Source organism: Gymnogyps californianus, chromosome 1, assembly GCF_018139145.2.
Source record: "Gymnogyps californianus isolate 813 chromosome 1, ASM1813914v2, whole genome shotgun sequence".
Classification (NCBI taxonomy): Eukaryota; Metazoa; Chordata; class Aves; order Accipitriformes; family Cathartidae; genus Gymnogyps; species Gymnogyps californianus.
In genome coordinates, this window is record NC_059471.1 from 178,923,544 (window position 1) to 178,947,183 (window position 23,640).

Consider the following 23,640-nt stretch of genomic DNA (forward strand, 5'->3'; position numbering starts at 1 on the left):
GTGCACTGAGCAAGCAGACGACGGTCAGTACTCCCATCATACACAGCAATTTGCAGGGACAAGCAGAGAGAGGCGACCCGGCGAGATGCCGTGCCCAGCCTGCCTTCCTTTTTCTGGAGCATCCCCTCAGAGCGACCCTGCCTGGCGCCGGCATGAATGGGACGGGCAGTTCAGCAGCAAACACCTACAGCCCTACAAAGGGTTGATGTCCTTCTCCGGCCATCCCTGGAGCCCGGTGATGTGCGTGACGCCACGGCTCACAGGCTCCCCTCAGCAAGCGCTCAGGCGCTCCACTATTTGGGGAAATTGCCGGTAAAATATATTCATGTAAACCTACTCCAAATCCCTGCTCCTTACAGCCTGAGAGCATTTTGGTGAAGAGCGTAACTGAGGGGGGACAAGAAAAACTGTAGGGACTGAATACCACCGAGGCAATAAAATTAGATCCAGTATTTAATCACCTTTTCCAATAATTGTTTCATTTTTTTGAGAAGTATTTCTGAGAGATTTCTACATTTCTTCACAATGAACAGGTGATGATGAAAGATTTTGTCTAGACAGAAGTTAAAGTTTGAATTTTAAAATGAAGTTCCACACAGTGAAAAAAAACAAAATCAGCACAGTGTTATTTTTGTCTTAAAGCGGTTTTTAAAAAAAAAAAACAAAACAAAGGTTAAAAAAACCCAAAACAACAAAATTTTATTATTTTGGAAATACAGTCTATCATAAAGTAAATATTTTAAATATTTAATATTAAACAATAGTAAAGATCACTTTGTGGAGATGAAATGAGCATCATCAGGGTGTTTTATAAACTGTCTCTCAATACCGCTAGGACCTGGGTAGCTGCTGTTTGGGACTAACAGTGCACAGCATATTTGGTGCAGTGTAGATTTTTTTTTTTTGGTAGAATATACTTATTTACTGTCATAGCAGAGGAAGCAATTAGCTGACATTTCATGGGGCAGTCTCCCAAGAATAATCCTGAGGCAAGAGCAACTCCACCGTCAGATGAGACACTGGAAGGAGGCGCAGCTGGGTGCCTCGCTGACCTGCAGGTGTTGCCCCACTCAAGACCTTCTTGCAGCTTTTTCTTTTCCATCAGCAGCCTTGCCATTTACAAATGTTTCTTCTTTTTTATTGCCTCTGCCCTGACAGCCAAGCTCTTGGCACAAATGGTCAGGACCACGATGAGGACTCCAACCAAGAACGTAACCAGAGGCCAGAGGAAGCAGTGCAAGAGGACAGTCTCATCATGGGTGCGCTTCAGCATCACATCATCTGGCCTGTGAAGAGGAGGAAAAGAAGAGGGAGAAAATATAAATCAACTTGACATCATCAATTCTTCATAAGTGGAAAGAATCTGCCATGGAAACAATAAAGGTGTTTTATTTGCAACAGTGTTAGAAAATGATTAAGTGGACCATTTCATTCACTGCTTTTGTTTGCCAGTCTGTCACCAGCACTCGTGGCAGGCTGCGAGGACTTTCCACTTGCAGTGTTTACAGGCTAACAAGTTCATTCAGATCAAAAAAAATTAAAAAAGCATTGGTACTTTAGGTCTTCCAGGGGTTGTGGTCATCACAAACAGCAATGAGAGATACAGTATCACACTGTGGATTGAAAAACCACTCCGGCAAAAACATAACACCAGACAGCAGTTATACATATCTACCTCAAATGGCATCAGACACTGTGCAATGAGTTTAAAGTGCAGTTAAAACTTCCCTTTTAGCTTTGAGCCCTGACGTGTCCATGGGGCTACATGGAGGCTCCTGACAAAGCCCTGGCTGTGGTCTGGGTCTGGATGGAAAGCTAGTCCCTGTCCTCAGCGCTGCACCGCTGGTGGCCCAGGCTAGCCCAGCCACACCGGCAGGCAGGGGTCTGCACAAAACCTACCCCCAGGAGGGCTCCTGCCCGGCGCCGGGGTTGGGGGAGCTCAGCTCCTTCCCAGCAGAGGCTACTTCAGCAATAAGTTGCAATTTGGTACTGCAAACACCAGCTGCTCAGTGGACTTGAGTACGCTCCTATAGGCACACCTTGGGGAGCTTCCCCTGAAGATCTGACGCCCTGTGCTTCCGCCAACAGCATCTAACACACAGTCACGATTCGGTCTGTGACAGATTTATGCTTTTCCAAAGGGAAACAGAGAGAGGAGGAGAATAGCAAGGAGGAGGCATCTCAAGAGGCTTGGAAATTCAGCCATGCCACATGTCTGAAAGATCAGGTGTCCATCTGCCACTTCCAAGTCTGGGAAGTTGGTTGGCAAATCTGATGGCAGGTTTTCCTCAGCTCTGGCTCTTTCTGCTGTCCCTGCAGTTTAATAGAGTTATTAAATCAGTCTCGTGGCATTTGCACTTCGCTGCTGCTTTACCATCTACAGCCAGAGACATGCAGTCTGCTGGAAAACTATCTGCAAAGGAAGGAAACAGAAATTTCTCTAATTAGGAAAAAATATATATAGCTTTGACTCATATTGGTCCTCACTTACGAATGAACATTCCCATCCCACGTTGCTTCATCAAGCTACCCAACGCTCCTTGGAGCAGCAAACCTCACAACCAAAAATCCTGGCAACCCAGACTCATCCAGCCAGGTCCTGGAATTAAGCTCTCCTAACGCGGTTGCACGTGGGAACAGGTACCTGTGCAATGACTGTGCTGTCTCTACCCCAACAGCTTTGTCCTGATCAGAAAGCAGCACTAAGAAAACATTCCCTGTAGGGGAAACAAGAAGAAACTCTTTTTCCTTCACCGAGAAGTTAATTAACGGAGATACCTGCAAATCCACAGGGTTTTATCCGTCCTTAAGGAGTTGGTGGAGTCAGACCGCCAGGCTATACCTGATCCCTGATTTAATTGCACCCGCATTTGCATTTGGGAGTCTCTCCCCCGAAATTGCTGTGTGGAGGTTCCTCTGCACCATGCCAGCCTGCAAGTTCCTGGGGCCGGCACCACGCGTCTCTCTTTACTTGTGTAGTAAGGAGCAGAATAAGACTCTGATTATGAGCAGCTCAGCTATATAAAGGTTGAAACTCGGCAACATAAAAAATGATCAAAAGAAGCCCAGGTGTATTCAATAGTGGAACACGTGAAGTCTGCTCAACCCAAATCCTCCAGACACATAATCAGGCACACGTGGAGACCATAAATTGAATAAAATAATATTAACTTTATGGGCACAAACTCACCACCTTATGCCATATAAATGACAGCACCCAAACAGAAAAATTCTTTCACAGGAGGTATAATACTGCTTCCCTCATATTTACTGTACCATCATCTGTGAATAACAGAGTGCTAATTGGCAAAGAGGCCATAAGCAGGCAGCATTCAATCCTCGCAGCTCTCAGCTTACAAGTGACGTTGAATTTTAAGTATTTTTTTTAAAGCAGATACTAATGAAAGAGTTCAAAAATAAGGGGCAAGCAAACAAACTAGAAAATTGGATTCAGTTAAAGAAAAGAAAGTGTGATGGGGGAGAGCAAGATATCCTTTTGACTGAATCTTAGATATTTTGGAAAACTTCTGTACCAAAGGTAGCAGCGATGGATGCCAAACACTCATTATAGGTGCGACTGTAACTCTTGCAACTTAGTAATTTGAAAGAGTTTCCCTTTTGGAAAAGAGTCAAAGACTTACAGAGGCCTTTAATGAAGCCTCAGGATGAGGTTTGGGTGCAGGTGGATATTATTGCTATTCTTAGCTACAGCAAGAGTCCCTGTGCAATTCCTACATGGCAGAAGGTGTGCAGAAACTCACTATCAACTGCTCACAGCGTCTCTTCAGACAATGCATCAAGTCATGACTGGGTCCCCCCAAAATACATCATTAAATGACTATTGGCACCATATTTAAGGCATTAAATGCCCTTCTTTAGTCAAGGGGAAGGAGAAGCACTCCTGGAGGGTGACCTGGTGCATGGGAGAGCTCAGGGACCATCCGGGATGTAGCCTCTCGGTACTGACTCTTGGTGCCAAAAAATGGTGGGACAAATCTCAGCCTTGCTGCTACTTGGTTTAATCTGCACGGTTATTCTGGAAGAACTACCGTGCTTTCAGCTGCTCTTTATCTTATCCCAAATTAAGTTTCCAGTGCAGATAAGCACTGCTGGGCCCCAGGAGTGAATGAGAAAAACTAATAAAGGCAGACAGCGCTGCCAGCAGATAGACAGCATGCTCCTGGATGGCAACGTCCCAGTTATCTGCCTGTAACAGCCCATGGAAACTTATCAAGATCAACTTTGGCAGCATATAATGCCGTTTCTTTGCGTTCGTATGATTCCCTCTCTCTCCCATCAGGATCAGCTCCTCTTTCCTGCATCTGCTGACCTGCGCGGAGATGTCGCAGGGCGTAGGGGAGAGCACTGGGGAGCACTGGGGTGGCGGGAGGAGGCAGCAGAGGATGGGAACCTGGGCTCGGTGGTGCCCGGTTGACGAGCCCTTCCCTGCAGATCCGTTACCGGAGCTGACAGCAGTTATGGAAAGTGCTCTGGAAAACAGCTTAGAGGGTGTAGTGGCAGCAGAGAGTCCCACTGAGACACAGCTTTTACAGCAGAGGGAAATACCTGAAGAGGGGTTATTGAAAAAGAAAATGTTTACTATTTTCCTTTACAGGATAACTCCTTTTACCTCTGCTTTTTGGTGCTGAGATTCCAAACAAAGGCAAATAACAGCTTCCAAAGCAAGGAGGGAAAAATCAGCCCTGCTGCACCCTCACGACGTGCTGCACGGGACCTCGAGCCCGCCACCCTTCTGCCATAGCCCAGGGCCAGTGCCAGCAGGGAGCCCACACGGCCAAGCTGCACAACGCAACCTGAGAAAGACCATCCAGGTAGAGGAAAACACCCCTGACCAGGAAAAACACCCCAGCGGCACATGGGTTATACTGGACCTGCAAGTCCATGACGAGAGCAGCCCAAGGAGCGGGCGCCGGGCAGCCAGAGGTCCTCTGCAGCAGGAACGCCGCAGCCCCAGCAGCCCCGTGGCTCTGCAGGAGACGTGCAGAGGTAACCACAGGGGCTTGGGGGGGGTCATCATGGCCTCAGGTGCTGCGCCCTGCGAACAAGGTAAGTGGGATCGTCCCCAGGTTTTCTCTTGCTCCTTGGAAAGAGGGGTAGGGAGGCACAAGCTGGGTGGCTTGCAAGCCGAACTTGCAAGTCCCGGCTCAGCAGCCAGGGACTGGCATGGCAGGCAGTGTGAGTGAGGGACTGCGAGGCCTCCTGGCTAAAAACCTGAAGAATGAAAATGTTTGCGTTTGTTTTCAGGTGATCCGTGCCAGGCTAAAAACCATAGGTATTTCATGTGAAATCTGTAAGGTCTAAAACAAAAGACTGGGGAAAAATTAGGAGATAAAGGGAGGTAAAACCAGAATTAATCAGATGAATTAAATATAGCAAAGTCATCAGTGATTAATTAACAGGTTAGCCTACAGAGGCTGGATTTCACTTCTTCCAGGCCGTTTGTTATCCTCACGTGATGGCATCAGTTTAGGGGAAGGGCTATCCTCCACCTCCTGAAGAAATGAATTTTCAGGCAGAGCAGAACGGCCACCACCACCCGGTGAGCCTTCAAAGGAACTGGCGAGGTGCACAGAGCAGCTGTCCTCTGACATCTGAGTCTGCAGAGTGTTTGGGGGCACCCCTGGGACAACTCCTAAGCGATCCTGCAATGAACCCTGAGGGATAAGGAACAAAATCTGCTTGTAGAAAGTACCCAGAGCAGCAGCCAGGACTGCAGAAGCCCTGTTTGGCCTGCGGGACACAGCCACGCTGCTGGGTAGCTCGCTGCAGCATCCTGCTTGGGGCTGAGCTTGTTACCGGGGCGCTGCATCAGCCCCCCTCGGGGATCAGCGAGAGTTGGATCTGTCCTGCTGTCCTGGTACAAAAACCTTTGGCTTTTGCTCCAAGGCTTACACAGTGATTAATACAAGAGAGCTGCCCCGCATGTTTTTGAATCAGAAATATGCACACAGAGATACTTGTCTTGCCAAGTACAGACAGAGAGCGTCACCAAGAGAGCAAAGTCACTGGCAGCGAGCCGTGAGGTTTATGTGGGCTGTCACAGTTGCTTCTGAGCCCTGAGATAATCACGATGGCTGTGCTATGAGACGAGAGGAGCCAGAGCTGGGCTATGCCAGCGGGGGCAGACCCCCAGCATGGTGCTGCACCACAATGGAGATGACCAGGAGCTCAGAAACCAGACATCTTATAGGACCTTCAGTAGAATGAGCCTTTGGGTGGTTATCACCTGCCCATGAAACAGAAAGCACACAGCAGCAGGAAAATACTGCGGCCACCTGGGAATGCTAGGTACAGGCCAAAGGAGCAGAAAATTTTAGCTGAAATCTCTGGATTCCACCTCTGAAACAATAACTCTTACCAATGGCAGAAGCAAGGAGAGCAGGAGCCTGGAAAGGAGCCACAGAGCTGCCGTGGGAACCGCAGGAGCAGCAGAGGAGGCTAGCCCGGCTGGGCAGAGAAAACAAGGGGATGGTGGCAGGGGGAAGGGAGAAAGATGTATTTAACAGGCAAGCAGCAAAAAGAAGAGAAGAGAGGGGGCTGTACTTCCACAGCAAACAACCCCTTTCCTCAGGAAAAAAAATAAATAGCTGTCAGGACACCCAAAACACAGTAACATAACTGTTTTGGTTTTGCACGGCTAGGTCAGCATGTATCGAAACTGCAGTTTTGACTTTTCCTTGCTACTTTTCTAGAGGTGACCTGCCTGTTTCCAGAGTCTGAAGGCTTGTTGTTTGGCTTGGAAACAGAAAAGGGAAGGTGCCCCCATCTCTGGGGGAAACCCTCTCATGACAAGGATGCGGCTTTGCTGGAAGCCACCACAGCATCATTCCCCTGGTGCTGAGGAAGTGATGCTGAACCCAAAGGAGGTATGTCATGCCTGGAAATGTGTTTCTTTTCCCTGTGAAAGTCAGCAGATGTAATTAAAGATATTGCCTTATCCCTGCAAGTATAGTGCACTTAAGAAATGCATCTTTGCTCTGCGACTTCCATATAATACTTCAGTTCAAAGATGTTGACCAGAGGGGTTGCACATATTCCCCCTAAGCTTGGTTATGGACCATCTCTTGTTTCTAGCAATGCTGCCATTCAGCTCTCCAGTAAATGCAAAGCCTCTTGAGGGGATGCACCCAAACTCCTAACATGAGTGACCAGTGCACAAAACAGTGGTAGGGGCAAAAGAGAGACCTAGTGGGACAAAAGGGGGGAAAAAACCTGAATACTTTCAACCCCTGCTCAGGCATCGAGACCTGGTTCTGCTGCAAACAGTGTTGGCCACTGTGCAGCACCACCACCACTGCCCAGCAGCAGCCTCAGGGTGAAAGAAGAATGAACAAACTAAAAAAAAGCCCTAAAGAAGTCTCTACCTTAACTCTGAAAACACACCTTTCCCGTTCACTGAACAGACAAGGATGGAGGAATTTTGTTTTCATTGCTAAAAGGTGAGACCAGTACTTATTTTTAGCAGGACTTTGAGCTCAGGGCTGGAGCCTCATGGGGCTCTGACCAGGGGTAACTGGATTAGTTGTTGCGTTATGCAACACATCCCTATTCGGCACTGCCAAGCAGTTCAAACAGACACTGGATAAAGCAGGTCTCCGTCAGAGCATTCAGAGCAGTTACTGAACATCATGGGAAGAATTGCAGTGCAGGGGTTACCAAAAAGTCATGCAGGACCAAAAAGTTACAGGCATGTAAACATTTCTGTCATCACTTATGCACCACACCATGCAATTTATGTGACACAGCGGAAGCTGACAGAGGCGGGGGCATGGGACAGGGAAACCTTACAAATATTTTTTGTATTCAAACAATCTGGATTTAAAGATGTTTGCAATCTGCATACACTTATTTTGCCCACAATTATTCACATCCCTTCACTATGACAAGCACTCATCAGTATGTTTTTTCCCCTATTGTTGCAAGACGCAGAGATCGTCGGCTGGACGGCTGCATGCAGGGGCAGTGCTATGTCTCACTAACAGTAAAGTCCTTTCCCTTATGGGCCTGAGCACTGCTCCACAGGTGACACAGTAAAAGAAAGGATAAGAAATAGCAACAGCATCTTCTGACTGGCGGGAATTAATTTAGAAAACTTTGTGAAGTAGCAGAGCAAACCGAGATTTCTGTTCCACCATTTATGAATGAACAGCCCTACTACCTGAGCACCCTTGGCTCCTGAAGATAATTATTCCCAGAAAAATGGCCTGCAGGGTACCCCAACACCGTACAGGTGGTCACTAATCACTAGACAGTGTTTGCTCTTCAAATCTCAGGTGAATTTGTGTACAGCATCCTGCAGCAAACACAGAGAAGTATAAAGCATGGCTGGCTCATCTACTGCACTGCGGCAAAGGAGCCACAGAGCGTTCTTGCCGTACTGGACGAACCCAGAGCTAAAAAGCAATAATGCCACATAAATGAGCCTCTAATAAGAAATGATTTGACATATGTTGCTCTGCCTATGTCTGCATGGCATGAGACCGAGGGGTCTGAGCTGATGGATATCTTGGTTTCTCTCTTTTTGTTCTTGTTGATGTTGATGAGATCTGGAACATGAAGAAATAAAGTAACAGGATCTCCCCCATCCCACCCATTCCTACAGGCCTCCCACTTTAGAACATACACCTGTGACCCTTGTTTGCATCTGGTCATGACTACAGACCCCCTGGGACACTCGGTGTGAGATCCATGAACACCGAAGCACTAGAGCTCAGGGCCTTCTCAAACCTTTGGCAACAGCCTGAGAACTTTATCTGAATTTGTCATTTATTTTGTGCTCTGAAACACTGGGAGTTGATTTCTGCTGGGCAGGGCTCCCTTCAGACCAGAGTATCATCATGCCAACAGACAGGAACCTTCACCAGAGGTCTAGAAAAGCAACTTTCCCATGCAGCTTGCACCACTTGGCCCAAAGCTAGCCAGAGAAGAGTGGGACACTAAAGGTAAGTGCCTACGGTGGTGAAGCAAAACCTCGCTTTTCAGTAAAGCGCTGAGCTCCAAGCTAAGCTGTGTTTTGGTTCCCTAACATAAATGTCAGACAGCTAGTTGTGCCAGGCCTCTCTGTTTATATTAACCGAGAATGACTGAAATTGCTAAGTCTGCTTCTCACCCCTTTTGTATAACTTTGAACTGTATAAATGGCATCACTTTCTTCTTCTTTTCAAAGCAGCCTGTGGAAATCTGCCCCACCAAACTGAAGGGAGGTGTTACCTAACAGTGCACTCTGCATGCAGCAACAATTCTGAGAATGATGCTAAATTAAGTTTGATGAAGAGGAGACGATGTTCATTCGTTGCCTAGATATTTACCTAGAATTTTATTCTGCTGTTTCAAAAGAGAGAGTATTAATATCGCAAATACTACTCTCTAAGGAACCTACCACTATATTCTATGTTTTATACAGACTGACACAGAAGAGTTAGTTCATCCACAGAGTTAAAAAAATACTGACAGAAAATATGCACACTTCTGTTTTGAAGTGAACAGATTTTCCCCTCAATTTGTATGGTTTTTTACTGCTTCACAAGCTGTTTAGTCATCGTAGCTCTAAAAGTACACCTAAGCAAGCATATTCCTAGTCAGCAAAACTTATCTCTCAAAGCTCATTCCTATCGCCAGAAGAAAATATATGGTGTACACATTTCAGCTCAGACTATCTTCAAGTATCTCTGGCAGCGAGCCTCTCTTCTGCTGTATATAAATTGTTGTATGATCAGCAAAAGGCAGTGTTTCAAGGCAGCCGTTGCATTTGGCAAGAACATTTAACAGTATAGGATGCAGGAACTATAAGGAAAAAACCTTGCCTGAGTGCTGCACTATTCCTCAGTGTCAACCTACGTAAATGGCAGACCCTAGGCAGTATATAGCCTCAGAAAAATTTTGCCTTTTCTTCACCTACAGATGTGATGTTGTGAGAACCAGCTCACCTAGCTCTGGACACCTACCACCTAGGTGCCTGCACCCTAGCAGATCACCCTAAGCTCCTTTACAGGAGAGAAATAAACATCTCTGGGCATCCAACCTATATTAGGCATTTATTTTTGGGTAAGATGAAAGGCTCTTATTTCTCTCCGCTGACTATAAAAGCTAACTTTCACAGTATCTTGCCCACACCAGCTCAGACAAATCCTAGCCATGACGTCTCCTGCAGAAGATCCCATGTTTCGTACTCTCCTGCTCACTCAGGCAGCGGCTGCTGCAGGTCCCAGGTCTCAGCAGCGCGGGGAACTGGCAGCACTTGCCTGCCCAGAGAAGCCAAAATCATCACTCGGCTCCTGGTTAGCAGACCCAAGCATTGGCACCTTGTGAACCAAAGCAGCTCCCAAGAAGGTCCCTGCCAGGTCTGATGCCACCGCACAGAGTCCCCTAAGTTTTAACCTCTGCATGCTGTAGACGGTGCTTCTTTCCCCACTATAAGAAACAACTAGTTTTTGCTACAAAGCATTGGTAGTTTCCCTCTGCAAAGAGTTAACCAGGGACCACAGTCTGTCATCTTGGGCACGCCGACTAGGTCTACGGTCTCTCCAGGGAGGGGACAACAATCATAGCCAGCCTAGGACAAACCTGAAGCCCCCAAGGCACTCAGCAGGCCACCCACAGGAGAGTCGGGCATCTCTCTGCCTGCCACCCTGCTCCAGCTCCCCGGTTCCTCCAAGGTCCTAGCACACACTGGCATCCATTTTCCTCCTGTGTGTCTTAAACTCAAACATCTGATGCCAACACTCCCACACTGAGCCCTGAACTGCACCAGCAAGCACTGAGCTACTCCCACCTAGGTCTCCCTCATCTGTTTAACTTCCAAGTGCTGGTGGGGTAGGACCAACCTCCTCCTTTAGTCCCTGATGTGGCAGATACTTATTTGAGTGCTTAACTTAGCAACCAAGAACAGTCTCCCCAGCTCTACCAAAATTACTCACGCTGATCAAATTAAGCAAGTGTCATATGCCTCCAGAATTGGAGTCTAAACCCCATAAAACCTTGGCTGATCTGGAGACCTTAAATATTCTCTTTCCGCCTCCCTGTCTACATGGACCTCTCATCCCAATCATTGCTGTTCTCCCAAGTCCTCCCAGTGAGCCTGCACACTGCGGTAACAGTAAGTTGCTGCTGCCACACCACCTTTTATTTCCTGGCACATCATCATCATCAGAGACAGGCAAAAGGACTCCCTCCTCTTCCCATTTACTGAAGGAAGGAAGCCACACTTCACCCTTATACTGCTGACATGTAAGTCACATCAACATTGGCAGTAAAAGTAAGAACTGAAACAGAAAAGGAGATGCTTTAAGTTACAACTTTCTACTCTGCAAGCATGTATGAAAACTGGCAGTTCCATGAGCGTTTATTACATGTATCTGATTCATTGATCCTCTATGAACACAATTCCTGAGTTGGTTTGTACTATATACTCATCTCCCCTTCCAGCCCCTCGTGAACACAGTAGGATTTCTCTTCCATGGAGGGAAGGAACGTTAATATCCAAGCCAGAAATTTGCCATCTGAGTGTTAAAAGCCAAGATGCTTTTTGCCATAAAATGACATGTTTTAAGGGAAACTTTCCTCAGAGTTTTATATTTTTACTTCAAGTCGTAAAAACGCTTCTCCGCTATCTGTGTAGCTTTTCATCAATAGAGTTGTCTTGCAAAGTTCTGCACTGAACTCTGTGTGATAAACCACATCACTATATGGGGGGGTGTGTGTATATACATATGCATGCATTTATATATATTTTCAAACAGAACCAATGGACAGCTGTTAAACAGATGCATAAGCACTTCTGCCTATGCAAATGTAGATTACTCACCTCAAGTGTTGGTTAAAATAGCATGTAAATGGTTGCGAACCCACTTTCTCTTTCCAGTATTTCTGCTTGTACGTGACGTTCTCAGAGTTCTCCTGATCGTCTCTTGCACAGGGAGGGATGTACGAACACTGCCAACACACGTGGCAAAACAGAGTTACTTCTGTGCTCAAGAACACAGGGCATCACTTTCTCTGCATTTTCCTCATAATACCAGTGTGACTGAAATGGGCAAAGTACATTGGGTACAAAATGGGTAAGTACAAGCTCTAAAGAAACAAAAAAGAAAATTTAGCTGAACTTTACTTCAATTGCTAGTTATTCCCTGCAGGTACTGGAAAAGAATGTGCCAACATTCAGAAACAAAATAAAGGCTTTATCATATTTTATTCCATTATCAAACCAACCTGCCACTTAACACCTTGGGTTTTTGCATGATGAATGTAAAAATGATCGTTTCATTTTGATGTATTCCTAGCCAGCTGCATGGATTGGATTTGAATTACTTCCAATTTTCAGTGAGGCACGTAATCACAAGTTTTGTTTAGCACCATGCTAATAAATAACCAAAATATTCCAGCGAGCTTTCCCAGAAGATGGCATATCTGATATCTGGCTGATATCCATTGGCAAAAGACAGGTATTCTTCCACTGTTACAACACGGAGAAACAAGCACAGAAAGTTCAAAGCTCCACTTCAGCAGAAAGGTTCAGCATCTGCTTCTGCTGTATAGAAGTCAGCAAGAGTTGAGCGTGCAGCTGAGCTATCTGCAGATCTCACCCTCAGACATCTGCTTCAAAACCCAAAGAGATCAAGGGAAGTTCCTCCCCCAGCTTGGTGCACTTGGGACTGGGCTTTCAGAGACTCCACTCTGGGTCACACACAACACACATACCTTGTTTCCAAGTCTCATCTTTGACACATCACCCTTCCCTCCTAGCTACAGGGAGTTAAACAAGAAAAAACAAATAGTCCACTGAACCCAATCTCAGTGTCCAAGCACAATCCCTCCTTTTGTTACCAGGCATCCGTATGGGAGATCATTACAGGAGATGTTGAACCAAACTGAGTAACACAGCTTAACTGATCTTTGGATAACATAAAGGCTTTTCACCCTGGAGGACGCATGGACAGCAAGGCTCCAGGTGCACACACAGGTTTTTAATTCCTTTAAAATTGGGAGCTGCAAGCAGAAAAAAGTGACTGTGAAGGTAGCTAAAAAGCTAGTAGTAGGAAGTACTACTAGTAGGTAGTAGGAAGCAGCAGGTGCAAGGTGTGGGAAGCCCCTAAAGGGATCCCCACTTATGATCACAACATGAGTTTCTTCACAGTATCCTGAAGGCAATAACAACAAGGAGAGAGACACCCTCCCTAACCGGAAAATAAAGATCACCATGACTCACTGTGCCTAGTGAGTGCTTCCTCTCCCTCTCCATCTGGTGAGGTTTCACAGGGCCCTACCATGCCCCTAGCTGCACACTATACCCAAGCTGTACAGACCTACAAGTCTGTCTCCACCATACAACAGCTTGGATCTTTGCCATTCTAGGGGGATAGGAGAAATCTCAGGATTTTATTGGCCTGACCCTGTAAAACCTGACCACTTCTGTCAGCACTTACAATTGCTGCTAGTAGCTTCCATGCTTCAGATTGGAAGAATCTGCAAGGTCTTGCCTGTTGCTTCCAAGCTGAAACTTGCCCTTTTCACATGCAAGGGCCCTCATTTTCACACGGGCCGACGTGTGGTGTTGCCACGGCACGGAGCTCCCTTTAGATCCCTGTTCAGATGACCCTAAACAAGGATTGTCCCACTGCTGACGACAAAGGAGAGAAACGAGCAGCAACACCACTCTGCTTCAGAAACCAGAACGCAGGATTTATCACATGCAGTTATTTCCATCTTAGATAATATTCCTTGGCCGGCAATGTTTTTGGTTTGGTTGTGTACTTTGGAAGCATCAACCACACTCCTCTTTTTCCCTCCACGCTCCCAGTGCACAAACACATCTGTGCAGCAGCTGGACTGAGCAGATTTGGCACGAAGACACCCGAGGGCAATGCTGGCTCTGCTCTGTCCCCCTGACAGCCACCAACATGCCGCACCATCCCACGTGGTCCACTCCTGGCGCTCCCTGCTCGGCCCAGGGCCCAGCATTCTCAACCTTCTCCACTCTGGTGTTTTTCTTCATGGAGCCTTTCAGATCCTGCTGTGGAAACGGTGCCATATCCCACCAGTTGTACACTCACCTGACTGTAGTCTACACCCTACTCTTCCCCAAGACCCCAACTTTTAGGTACATTCTTGCAATACAGGGATACAAGATAGTAGAAGTAAACAGGCTTTACTCAGCGTCCCCCAAACCAACCACTATTTAGCCAGCACACAAAATGCAGAACTAGACAAAACAACTAGGTACCAATATACATTCTTCTGCCTAAATGTCCTCAGTGATCTCAAAAACTCCTTTTCCTGTGGTACCAGCTCCAGTACGCGGCTTCTCTCTCTCCTCTGAAATGTTTCTTCCTCATGGCTGAGCTTGCTCCTGTCCTCCACTATGAAAATGTGACCACCTCACCACTCCTCTGCTGGCCAAACTTTCCCCAGATCCTTCAGAGACCTTCCACCTCCCCCAAATATTACGTGAATCCTTCACAAAGTTCACAACCTGGTGAACCATTGTTTATCCCCATCCTGAGTTTCAGGCTTAGAAACAACTGCAGAGATCTATTTTCCCAAGAGATGTCCACCTGAACAGACAAGTAGCAAGCTGTAACAGTCTCCAAGGACAGCTCTGTCACACACGGAATTTTTTACATCAGTCCCCACACTTTTAGCTTAATATGAAGCTATTAAAAATTGAGTTTTTCAGTGCAGTGATTTTGGTTTGGAAGATGTAAAGGGGCCCACAGACAGCTTCCCCGATCAACACATCCATCTTTCCCCATGCCAAGGCACGGCAGTGTATGGGAGTACCACCATTACCTATGGGAGGGATACCTGGAGGTTAGGGACAACAGTGAATATACTCTCCATAACTCAAACTTCACATCACTTTTTGCACAAGTAATCCCAATGGCAGCTGACAGAAAACACGCTGGATTCATTTCCATCTCTTCCTCTTTATCTTCACGTGGAAAACACAAAGGAGACACCCAGGGGCTTGCCATAAATCGATGGGACCTCTGCTTGAGCCTGTCGAGGATTAACAGTCTTGAAGAGAGCAGTGGTCACTGCCCAAGGCAAAATCATCATCGTATGAATCCCGAGGATCGCCCTGAAACATCTCCTCAACATGATGAAGGCCTTGAGCCACAGTGAACACCCAAGGTCCGACTCCAATGTGGATTTATCATCTGCTGCACAAACACTGGAGCTTGTTTGCCTCCCCAGGATGCCAGCACAGTTCCCGCAAACCTGACGTTCATTTTGGCCCTTCTGATCCACACAGGTGGTGGATCTCTCTTTTTTCAGCCTCCCAAGCACACTTCTCGGGGACTTTGTTTGGGGATCAGCTGTATTGCCCTCCAAAGCACAGTCAGCAGGCAGATAAAAAGGAATCATAACCTGGCAACTTTCGCTGCTGTGAGTTGGTGGATGAACCTGAAACGACCTCCTGCTTTGGCAACAGGCAGTTTCTGAAAGGTTAATTCCGCAGTCCTCCCCCACAAGACATGGCATGAAATCGTACCATCAAAACATAAACAAACGCCAAGTGTTTGAAAGCAAGCTAGGACGCCTTGTGCTCAATTGCAGCTCGCGCAGCAACATCCATTTTCAGTGGAAATATTTCTTTGATGTTTTTTCAAAACAAGTTACAATGAAGTTGGAGAATAGCACTTAAGGTTAGACATTCAGAATAAATCTAATGGAGCGGAGGCCTTTTCAGCGGATCTATTGGTACACGGTGCCGTAATCGCACCTCCTACGCTATGTCATAGCAACGATAAAATTATTATGTAATTCAAATACAGTCTCAATTACACAGTTCAAAATCAGTATCAGGCTAATAATATTCCCCCTTCAATCAAAGCCAGTGTTTGGATAGATGACTCAGGATTCAATTCAGTAAAAATCTCAGCAAGCAGCTAATATACCTTTACACCAAGATTTTGTAAGATTTGTATCTGTGTTTGCTGCTGGATGCTCCCACTCCAGTGTCTCTGCAGATGCCTGGGAAGATTCCTAGTCCTTCTGAACACTTCATCAGAGCAGATATTCTTCCATATCATGGAGAAGGGACAGAGGCATGAACTCTTGACCATGGTTTAGTTCCCAGGTTGCATTTCACGCTTTTCAAAGACTAATTCTTGCCTAATTCAGTCACATTTTTATGAAAAAGAAGCCAGACTTGGTAGGCTCTGAGGGAAGCTGTCTCAAGCCTGGAAAACACTGTCTATAAGACAAGACCAAGAAAGTCTCAAATGCAAACAGACGTAAGGGCCCAAAGTAGAAGCAAGTCAGCATCAGAAGACAAACCGATGGCACTAAGAAGCAAGTCTCCAGCCTCAGTCTCCAAGCAACTTGTCAAGGACCATCCTCCTGGCTGCTGGTGAACTATGGGACACAGCGCGTACGATTTGCTTTGCGTGGCAGAGAGCCCCCACATCATGTGCCGCGCAAGTTGGGAAGCTTGTGATGAAATGAAGGAGTGAAAAGGACACTCTAGATAAGTATCCTTGCAAAAGTACAATGCAGTGCTAAAGCCAACAATTTCCGACTCCCGATCTCCAAGCGTATTGTGTTTGTGTGGCAAGGTTTTGGTAGCGGAGGGGCTACAGGGGTGGCTTCTGTTAGAAGCTGCTAGAAGCTTCCTCTATGTCCGATAGAGCCAATGCCAGTGGGCTCCAAGACGGACCCACTGCTGGCCAAAGCTGAGCTCATCAGCGACGGTAGTAGCGCCTCTGGGATAACATATTTAAGAAGGGGGAAAAAAAAGCTGCACAACAGCAATTGCAGCTGGAGAGAGGAGTGAGAATATGTGAGAGGAACAACTCTGCAGACACCAAGGTCAGTGAAGAAGGAGGGGGAGGAGGTGCTCCAGGTGCCAGAGGAGAGATTCCCCTGCAGCCTGTGGTGAAGATCCTAGTGAGGCAGGCTGTCCCCCTGCAGCCCATGGAGGTGAACGGTGGAGCAGATATCTACCTGCAGCCTGTGGAGGACCCCACACCGGAGCAGGTAGATGCCCCAAGGAGGCTGTGACCCTGTGGGAAGCCCACACTGGAGCAGGCTCCTGGCAGGACCTGTAGACCTGTGGAGAGAGAGGAGCCCACGCTGGAGCAGGTTTGCTGGCAGGACTTGTGACCCTGTGGGGGACCCACGCTGGAGCAGTCTGTTCCTGAAGGACTGCACCCCATGGAAGGGACCCACGCTGGAGCAGTTTGTGAAGAACTGCAGCCCGTGGGAAGGACTCGCGTTGGAGAAGTTCGTGGAGGACTGTCTCCTGTGGGAGGGACCCCACACTGGAGCAGGGGAAGAGTGTGAGGAGTCCTCCCCCTGAGGAGGAAGGAGTGGCAGAGACAACGTGGGATGAACTGACCGCAACCCCCATTCCCCGTCCCCCTGCGCCACTGTGGGGGGAGGAGGTAGAGAATTCGGGAGTAAAGTTGAGCCCAGGAAGGAGGGAGGGGTGAGGGGAAGGTGTTTTAAGATTTAGTTTTTATTTCTCATTATCCTACTCTGATTTGATTGATAATAAATTAAGTTAATTTCCCCAAGTCAAGTCTGTTTTCCCTGTGATGGTAATTGCTGAGTGATCTCCCTGTCCTTATCTCAACCCACGAGCCTTTTGTTATATTTTCTCTCCCCTGTTCAGTTGAGGAGGGGAGTGACAGAGCGGCTTTGGTGGGCACCTGGCATCCAGCCAGGGTCAACCCACCACACCAAGCAATGTATGAGCTTCTCTTAACTTTGTGTGTGAGCATCTCCGCACACTACTGGAAGGGAGGAAGTGCTGCCACAACCATCCCGCTGTGGCAGGAGATGAGTGGGGGGACTCGCTCCATTAGTGCAAAAAAATGCCCCCCTCCCAGCTGACTGTACCGAGGGAGTTGGAGCTGAGCATCACGTCTGGTTTTCACCTGCATCCGTCAGCACAGACAAACCCACCAGGAGCGACCAAACCCACAACCCCTCACAGAGGCTCGAGGCAGCGAGGGGTGCCCCGGGCGAGATGGGGGGGCAGTGGGGTTTATCTGTGGCACCTGGGGCTGCTTCCAGAGGAATCGCTAGACAGCATCTGCAGAGTTTGCTCATCGCAGGCACCAGCCCGAACACAGATCTGATGCTTTACCAGATGCACCAGACCCTCCCAAAATTATTGTAGGGTTGGGCATATTTTGGTATTAAACCTTCTCTGTCGTGGGTCATATTTAAGAGAGTGAGTCCAAAAACCAAACCCAATTCTATTTAGAAGTGCACAGAAGAGATAACTGTACATCATCTCATCAGGCTGAGCCGTTACAGAAAGAAGCGCGACAGGAGCACACGCGGATGCGGAGCGCAGACAAGGAGCAGCGGCTGGCTGCTCTGCACCCCTGCCTGGGGACAGGGACGGGGAGAACCGGGTCCTGCTGCACAGCTGCTAACATCAGGCTCGCCAGTCACTCCACTAAAAGTTTCTTCATCAAAACAGCGGGCAAGTTCTTCCGGCCCTACGCTTAACTTCAAGCATAGAAAGGGCAAAGTCTAAAAAGCCAGAAAGCAGGTCTTTTTAGCAGCCGACATACTCCACTGTCATTTTACCCAGCCAAACCTATAGCCTGGCCCCTGCGCTGGCTGTATGTGCCGCCGACGCACTCGATGGCCAGAACGATAGTGACAAATTGACTTTGGAATTAATCCCCCTTAAGCCTTATCTCAGATATTATTATTGCTATCAAGGCAGCTGAAGAAAGGCTACCGTCCCTCCGCTGAAATTTCTTCCTCTAAGACAACAATTAAATAAAAAAAAAAAAAAAAATCCACAAATCACTCAGACTGAACACGATTGTAATTGTGCCCAGTGCTTTATATATACATTTCTGGATTAACTCTGACCCAGCTATATAATCTTTTAAGAGCTAAAATGAATCCTGGGCTGTACAATGATGTGATTATCTTAGGAAGCAAGAGAGAAAAAAAAATAATTTCTTTTTCCTGCAGCTAGACCTCGCTAGAACAAACAGATTCGTAGCTGCCGATATGTTTATATGCCAGCCCACTCTACTACAGAAAGTAGAATATTTTTAGTCTGATACACTGGGGATTTTGGGGGTGGAGTGAAGCTGCCAACTGATTCAGTATTGTTGCATGTTGTAAGGAGCCTGAATTATGCCTTTTCCGCACTATTGATATACCAGGAAGAACTGCTACCCCACACAGAGAAGCAGCTAAACAGAATGTAAAATTTAAGGACTGTTCAAAACAAAATTGGTCAATTTTTTTTCCTTCTAGTTAGTTGGAACTGATTAGCGTGTTGTATGTCTAATTGCATGAACACAAGTGAGCGTGCTGCAAGAAGGTGATGGAAATGGGAAGGGTTAAATGGCTCCTTAAGTGTTCATTCGTAAATACATACTGGATCCCAAGCATTAAATCCAGCAGATTCCTACTCTGTTGGTATGACTGATCTATTTCAGCATAAAATCCTGAAAGCTTTCGAAGTTGGTGAGACTTTAGGACAAAAACTAAAAGGAGAATATAACTGCTCAGCTACACAGACATTAAACTTGGGAAAAAAGGGAAAACCAAAGTGACAGCTATACATACTTCATTCCTTTAAAAGGATATGTTTTCCTAATGAGACCTAAACAACTTTTCGTCTTATTTTGTATTGGTTTTACGTAAGCTTCTTAAGGTAAGGAAAATCATTGGAGGGCATTTTTTTATATGTTGTTTTCCACTTAGTTAAATTCAATTACTACCAGAGAATGCGGTTACATCAAAAAATACATCCTTTCTGCTTGGTCTCATCTGGTAAATCAGATTCAGTCCTCAGCAATCAATATCCCAGGGTAAACAGCCCACACCTAGAGATAGAAGGTACAAGCTAGAGAAAATGGATTATATTTGTAAGAGCATGCAAGTACAACGTGCTGCCAACACACAGCCCTGCGTTTCCTTATTAATTGCCAAATAAAAATAGGCTCCTGAGTGATATTTACGGGCATCGCTTCTGAAGCTCTGGGTGCCTCCCTGCAGAAATTGCAATCCAGCCCCCGGGCAGGTGCAATCCTCCTCTTCCCACCAGACTTCCAGAAGAGCAGGAGAAGACGGGATCAAAAAGTAAAAACAAAACACTCCGACTACTCAGAGAGACATTGCGGTCACAGCCCAGTTTGAAAGCCTCTGCTGAAAGTGAGGATGCTGCGAGAGTTGCTGAGCCCAGGCGTGCTGGTGGCACGGCTCAGCACCCACCACCCACCTCCCACCTCCCATCCTTGCTGGAGACAGCCACAACGGGGCCGTCGGGCTGTGCTCAGGGACAGCCACGCTGCACCCTCTGCGGCAACACGGCATCTTCACCCCGTGTCAAAAGGGCATTTCATCAACCATCCCCAGCCTGCCTGAAGATGGAGAGAGGTTTAGGGAAGTCCTGGTCCTTGGACGGCTGGGTGCTCATAGTGCACCTCTTCATAACCACGGCCGTCTCCACAGGGAGCCTGGCAGCAGCACCCCTAGGGAAGGGTGAAGTTTGCAAAGCTCCCTCACAGGCCAACGTTTCGTCCGCTTCGCTCTGAGGCACCATCCAGCACTGCAGCTTCATCACTCATCGCTTCTCAGTGGTGCCAACAATTTAATCCAAATCCTGTCGGACTTATTGTCCTGCTTCTTGCTCTGCTGATTTTTGCCCCAACCGCCCTTCCAAGCCCACAAGCTGCCAAGGGGAAAAAAGCAACCCCTAAACCTCAAGCCTGCAACTTAATCCACCTTCCAAGGGACAGATCCACACTGGTGTAACTACGACTGCAGAGGTGTGAGGCTGCACATCCCAAACTGGCTACACGAGTCTGCTCCCCAGTCCCTGCACGCAGACCCCTGCATCATGCTTAGCGCGACCCTTAGCACTGCACTACATCCATATCTCGGTCGAACGGCTGAAATTCACTTCTCTAATACACTCCCAATTTCAGGTTCTTTCAGGAGGAAGGGGGAGGATTCTGTCACATTTTTTATTTTCTGGAAACCACTTAACAAAATCTCCTCCACGCAGGCAGCATGCTGGCAAGGTGGTCTTTGCTCAGCATGAAAAGAAAAAGGACAAAGTAGAATAACTGTGTTTAAAGAAAGAAAAAAAGCCCAAGTCACCCATTGCCTTCAGACTATCCTAGTTTGCTAGAAGATACAACTTTGAAGACGCTGCCGTTCGGTCCTTTTTCATGTGGGTGATGGAGAAGTTTAAGAATCAAAACAGCACCGAGGAAACTCCTGTTTCAGTGCAGCCTTCTCCCCAGCGCCCCATCAGCAGGGGCTCCGTTAGAATTTCTCCGTGCGCTCCGGGGAGCTGCTCCGGGAACCCTCCGGGACACACAGCGCAACAGCATCGGTCACCGCTCGGGCAGACAGACCCCCTCGCCGGCAGCAGGAGTTTCTTCTCCCCGGCTTCCCACCGGCGTCCCGGGGCTGCCGGCGGGGCGGACCGGCGGCTGGCAGCGGAGCCGCGCCGCCGCTCCGCGCTGCGCTGCCGCCCGCGGGGTGCGCTCGGGCCGCCCGGGGCCGGGGCGGCACCGCTCCGGCGGCAAGGATGATCCGGGGCTGGGGTTGTTCGGGGAAAAAATATATATATATAGTGTGTGTGTATAGATACAGTGTTATACTATATATAGTATAGCGATATTTCATACTAGATGTAGTGTGTATATATATACACGCTATATATATACACACCCCATATATATACACACATACCATGTATGGTATTTATATATATACACCCTATATATATACTTTTTTGCTGAGTAACAGCACAGGGGCATTTTGGAGGGATGCTCCGCCACTTCATCCATCCCCTCTCTCAGAGAAAAACCCGCTCCCGAACGGAGGGCGGTTGCATAGGACCCGGACCCCAAAGGCGGGCACAAGGGGCGGTGAAAGGGCACCCAGCACCGCGGCGAGGGGGCAGGATTTGCCCTGCGGGACCCACCACCACCACCGCATTTTGGGAGCGCGGCGCGGATCTCACCTTGGGGTTGGTGCGGAGCTGCCGCTCGTCCTCATGGAGCAGGGCAGGGGCGGAGGAGCGGGAGGTGCGGACCAGGACCTGGAGGCAGGGGTAGCGGGCGGTACCGCGGCAGGCGGCCCCGCAGGAGAAGGTGCAGGCGAAGCGTTCCCCCAGCTGCCGCACCGCCAGCACCGTGCAGTTGGCGGAGCCGCCGCCGCCCCGTTCCTGCAAGGCCGGGCGCAGCCAGCAACAACCCAGCCCCAGCAGGGAAAGCAAGCCGGCGGCGATGAGGAGGAAACCCAGCCGCATGCTCTTGTCCTCCGCCTCCGTGTACTCGTAAGCCGCCCGGCTCCGCGCCATCGCCCGGCTGCCGCTGGCATCAGCCGCCGGGCAACCGCTGCCATCGGCTAAAGCTCCCGCCGCTCCCCGCCTCCCTCCCCGCCTACCTCCGGGGCTGAGGGAACCCACGGGGGTGGGGGTGCATGTAACCGGCACGCCAAAAAAAAAAAAAAAAAGCCCCCAAAATTAGATAAATAAATAAAATGCAAGTGTAAACCCGTCTGACCTAATTCAGGCCCCTCCGGGGGTGGAAGGGACAGCTTGCAACGGGATTATCTGGCCCGGGAGATTTGCTGTGGGGAGGGCTAGTCCGGATTAATACCGGGTACCGTGCAAGGTGCAATATCTAGAGGGGGGCGGGCGGGTGGGGGGCCGCAACGCGCCGCAATGGCGCGTTGCGGCCCCCCACCCGCCCGCCCCCCTCTAAGCCAACATCCCCACGCAGGATGGGGTAGCAATCCTGCAGGTAAATCCAGAAGAATAAAATCATGGCTTGAGCCAGGCCATGAAAACGGTTCGTGCTTCCCAATTCTCGCCGCCGGCTTGGTTAAATCCTGGAAAGCCCGCGTGAAGTCATGCCTAGTACCTCCATGTGTCAAAATCTGCAAGGTCTTTATGTATACACGCGGAGTCAGACCCGAAATTAAAGAAATTAAATATCTGGAAGCGAGGAAGCAGCTGCTGTTTTCACCTTATTAACTGAGAGGGGAAATAACGGGAGTTGGCTGAATGTTATCCTGCCTCAACACAACTTTTGAGGGGTGCAGGGCAAGTGCTCTGGTCTGGCCAGCCCCAAATCCAACATCCGCACAGCAGGGACAGACCCAGCCTCTTTCATCGTCTTTTGAAGATAATAGGTAAGCAAGAAGATAGCTGTCAAAATGTTTTACATGGGAATTGCTTTCAACAGGAAGGTATTGACCTTTGAAAGGTCGCCCTAAGAAGTGCCCTCTTCGAAGCAGGTCTGCAGAAAAGCAGTCAACCCAAGAAAATACACTTATTTTGCAAATAAAGTTTGGTTATCACCCAGCATTTCCCACCGTGGCAACACAACAGAACAAGCTCTTTGGTGCCAAAGTACTATAAGCAATAGTTATATATTTATTCTGTAGTCTTTATCATAGGCAATTAGGTAAAACAAAATGTGACAGTTTTGGAGCCGATAACTGAACTTGATGATACAGCAGACAAGAAGGTACAGAAACAATAGAAAAATAAATATGGGAAATACCACTTTCCTCTGGCCAGCTTTTTAAATCTCTTTCCCATTGCAGAATGCGACATCAAACTTTTAAAAATAAAGTTGATCCATAGGTTCTCCAAATGAACTATTGAGCAAG

The 23,640-nt window shown here is 48.0% G+C and overlaps 1 protein-coding gene across 1 annotated transcript; it reads right to left on the reverse strand.

Annotated features, from left to right (window-relative positions):
• Positions 1 to 1,026: 1,026 nt before the first annotated feature.
• Positions 1,027 to 22,321, reverse strand: KCNMB4 (potassium calcium-activated channel subfamily M regulatory beta subunit 4). The gene is made up of 3 exons (XM_050915302.1): positions 21,983 to 22,321; positions 11,825 to 11,952; positions 1,027 to 1,286 (listed from the first exon to the last, which is right to left on the reverse strand). Exons 1-3 carry the CDS (start codon positions 22,319 to 22,321, stop codon positions 1,118 to 1,120), a joined length of 636 nt encoding a protein of 211 aa, XP_050771259.1. The 3' UTR covers positions 1,027 to 1,117.
• Between the last annotated feature and the right edge of the window lie 1,319 nt (positions 22,322 to 23,640).